Source organism: Amaranthus tricolor, chromosome 15 (assembly GCF_026212465.1).
Source record: "Amaranthus tricolor cultivar Red isolate AtriRed21 chromosome 15, ASM2621246v1, whole genome shotgun sequence".
In the NCBI taxonomy this organism is placed as follows: Eukaryota; Viridiplantae; Streptophyta; class Magnoliopsida; order Caryophyllales; family Amaranthaceae; genus Amaranthus; species Amaranthus tricolor.
In genome coordinates, this window is record NC_080061.1 from 3024842 (window position 1) to 3028417 (window position 3576).

The 3576-nt window shown below is 44.6% G+C and overlaps 1 protein-coding gene across 1 annotated transcript; it reads right to left on the reverse strand.

The window, feature by feature from the left end:
- Window positions 1-2191: 2191 nt before the first annotated feature.
- LOC130801774 (uncharacterized) lies at window positions 2192-3355 on the reverse strand. The gene is made up of 2 exons (XM_057665651.1): window positions 3070-3355; window positions 2192-2529 (listed from the first exon to the last, which is right to left on the reverse strand). The coding sequence occupies exons 1-2, from the start codon at window positions 3353-3355 to the stop codon at window positions 2192-2194; spliced, it is 624 nt and encodes a 207-aa protein (XP_057521634.1).
- Window positions 3356-3576: the final 221 nt, after the last annotated feature.

Consider the following 3576-nt stretch of genomic DNA (forward strand, 5'->3'; position numbering starts at 1 on the left):
TAATTTTGTAATTTTGATTTTTGTAAACATTCAACTCTGTATTTTGAATATTTGATGTATATATTCCTGATTATGGAGTTTATTCGTGGTATCCATGCTTTTATACGTTGAGCCGTGGCTTCTCTCTTTTGAGGCTGCGAAATAATACTTGGAGGACGTGATTTTTCGATGTCACGCGCAGACGTCATCAAGGAAATTTGTACTTGAAATATTTTCAGCCTTTAGACCCCAGTAAGGGGGTTCGTCTTGTAGATGTTCCGGTTGCGGGTTACCTTAGTTGGAGACCTGGGATTTTCTTTTGAACTCAGGGACCCCAAACTGGGGGTCCGACTTATCGATGTCTCGGTTGGGTAGCGTCATAGTAAAAAACTTAGAATATTTTGAACAATAGGGACCCCAAACTGGGGGTCCGACTTATCGATGTCCCGGTTGGGAAACATCATCGTAAAAAACTTAGAATATTTTGAACTCTAGTTACCCCAAACTGGGGGTCCGACTTGTCGATGCTACGAACAGATGGTGAATGCTTCAAATGATTTTTGGTTTTGGAACCCTATTCTAAGGGTCCGAATTATAGCAAGTTCGTTAGTGACAAAATGATTTGATGATGGGCCCCCTCTCAAGGGTCCGACTTATGGATATTATTGATTTAATAAGATTTGCAAAAGAATTTTACCAAACATTTGCGAACATAAGAGCCGGACAATCTGAAAATAGAACCTGTTTATTAATGATTGTTAAGGATACAAGCGATGATTGAAGTAATTTTGAATTACAACGCAATTATGTTGCGGAAGGACTGTAGTCGCGGATTGATGTTGCTAACACTGATACTAGTAACTGATGTTGCTAACACTGATACTAGTAACTGATTGCCCCTTGCAAATTTTATTAAATGAAGAATTTCTTTAAGTGGTCTCCATTCCATGGACGGGGTAGTTTTTTCCTTTCATGTCTTCTAGTTCGAAAGTTCCTGGTTTGACGATTTGGGTGACTCTGAAAGGTCCGTCCCAGTTGGCCCCTAACTTTCCTTTCTCCACGATCTTTCCCGTAGCTTCTACTTTTCGGAGGACTAAATCACCAATTTGAATACGTCTGGTTTTGACATGACGGTTAAAGCTACGGATCATCTTTTGTTTTTGTGCTATTGATCTCAGCATTGCGTTTCCTCTTGTCTCTGGCAGCAGATCTAAGTTTACTCTTTTTCCTTCCTCATTTTCGTCGTGTGAGTAGTAGGTGACCCTTGTAGAGGGTACGCCTATTTCGACTGGGAGCACGGCTTCAGATCCGTATACTAAAGAGAAAGGTGTATGCCCCGTTGCGTCCTTGATGGTCGTTCGACTTGCCCATAAGACGCCTGGTAGTTCTTCATCCCAATTACCTTTGACCCCCTCTATCTTCTTCTTAATGCCATTCAGGATCTCTTTGTTTGCGGATTCTACTTGACCATTAGTTTGCGGCCTGGATACTGAACTGAATCTGATTTGGATGTTAAACTTGTTGCAGTACTCGATGGTGTTCTTACTGACGAATTGCCTTCCATTATCTGTTACGATCACCCGGGGGATGCCGTACTTTGTGATGATATTCCTCCATATAAACTGACAGACTTGTTTGTCCGTGATTGAACTAAGGGCTTTCGCTTCCACATACTTTGTGAAATAATCAATGGCCACAATGATGAATTTGCGTTGCCCTTTTGCCGGAGGGAAGGGGCCAAGGAGGTCCATGCCCCATCTGTCGAAAGGCAGGACGGCTTGCATGGCGGTCAAGTAATTAGATGGCTTCCTTCCTATCTTTGAGTGGTACTGACATTCAGGACATCTTTTGATCAAATACTCCGCGTCTTCTCGGAGTGAGGGCCAATAATATCCACTTCTAAGGACTTTCCCAATGACAGTCCGTACTCCTTGGTGTATACCGCATCCCCCTTCGTGTATTTCGCGGAGGATATAGTTTCCTTCTTCAGGGGATACGCATTTCAGGAGGGGGTGTGTATATGACTTCTTGTAGAGCGTTCCTTCGTGGAATTCGAACCATCTGGCTTTCTTCCGGAGCATTTTGGCCTGACATTCATCTTGGGGAAGTGTCTGACTCCGCAAATATTCGATGTATGGCTCCACCCATGTTTCTGATCTGTCGATGGTATCGACCATGAAGTTGATGCTGGGGTTAGGAAGTACTTCCCAGATTATATCTCGAGCCGCGGATGTTTCTGCTGAGCTGGCAAGCTTGGCCAAGGAATCAGCTTGGGCGTTCTGGGATCTTGGAATGTGCTCCAACGTGAACTTGTCGAATTTTTGAACAAATTCCCGTTCACTTGTCCAACAATCAATTGGGAGTCGGAGAAGGCGGATAATTTTTTGGCTCCCGTTTCGTAGCAAATTCTCAGTCCCATCAATAATGCTTCATATTCGGCTTCGTTGTTGGATGCTGCGAACTCAAACCTGACCGCCCTTTCCATACGGACCCCGGCGGAAGACACAATGAGGAGTCCAGCACCACTTGCTGATTGGGTAGAGGACCCATCTACATACAACTTCCATTCCTGATTGGGTTCAGGATGATAGGGGAGAGTGCTTTCAGCAATGAAGTCAGCCAGAGCTTGGGCTTTGATTGCCGTTCGAGGCTCATATTCGATGCCGAAATCCGCCAGCTGGTTTGCCCAATCTGTGACGCGGCTTGATTTGTTTTTTCCTTCCAGAATCTTTTTCAAAGGTTGATCAGTCCGGACGATGATCTGGTGGGATTGAAAGTAGGGCTTCAATTTCCTGCTTGCCATGATGATTGCGAATATGACTTTTTCGACTTCACCGTAGTTTCCCTCCGAGCCACGGAATGCATGACTTATGTAGTATATAGGAAGCTGTTTCTTTTCTCTTTCCGCAACCAGTACTCCGGATAACGAATATTCGGAGACAGAGACATATAGGACTAGCTTCTCCCCTTTGATGGGCGAAACTAGTTTTGGCAAGGTGGACAGGTGCTCTTTAAGTTGGCGGAAGGACTCTTCTGCTTCTGCTGTCCACTCGAACTTCTGTTGTTTTATTGTTTTAAAGAAGGGTAAACATTTATCCGCGGACTTGGAAAGAAATCTTCCAAGAGCAGCCAGGCACCCCGTGAGCTTTTGTACTTCTTTTACTGAGGTGGGAGATCTCATGTTTTGTATAGCCCGGATTTTATCGGGATTTGCCTCAATGCCTCGCTCGTCTACCAGGAAGCCCAGGCATTTCCCTCCGGTAACTCCGAACACACACTTGTCAGGATTGAGTTTCATTTGGTGCTTTCGAAGGGTAAGGAACGTCTCTCGTAAGTCTGCGGCGTGCTGACTTGCTTGTTTGCTTTTTGTGATCATGTCGTCTACATATACTTCTAAATTCCGTCCAATCTGAGATTGGAAAACCTTGTTGACCATCCTTTGATAAGTTGCCCCCGCGTTTTTTAATCCGAAGGGCATAACCTTGTAGCAATAGACTCCCATGCTGGTAATGAAGGCCGTGTGAGGTTGGTCTTCAATTGCCAACGGAATCTGATGATAGCCGGCATTGGCATCCATGAAGCTTAATAATGCATGGC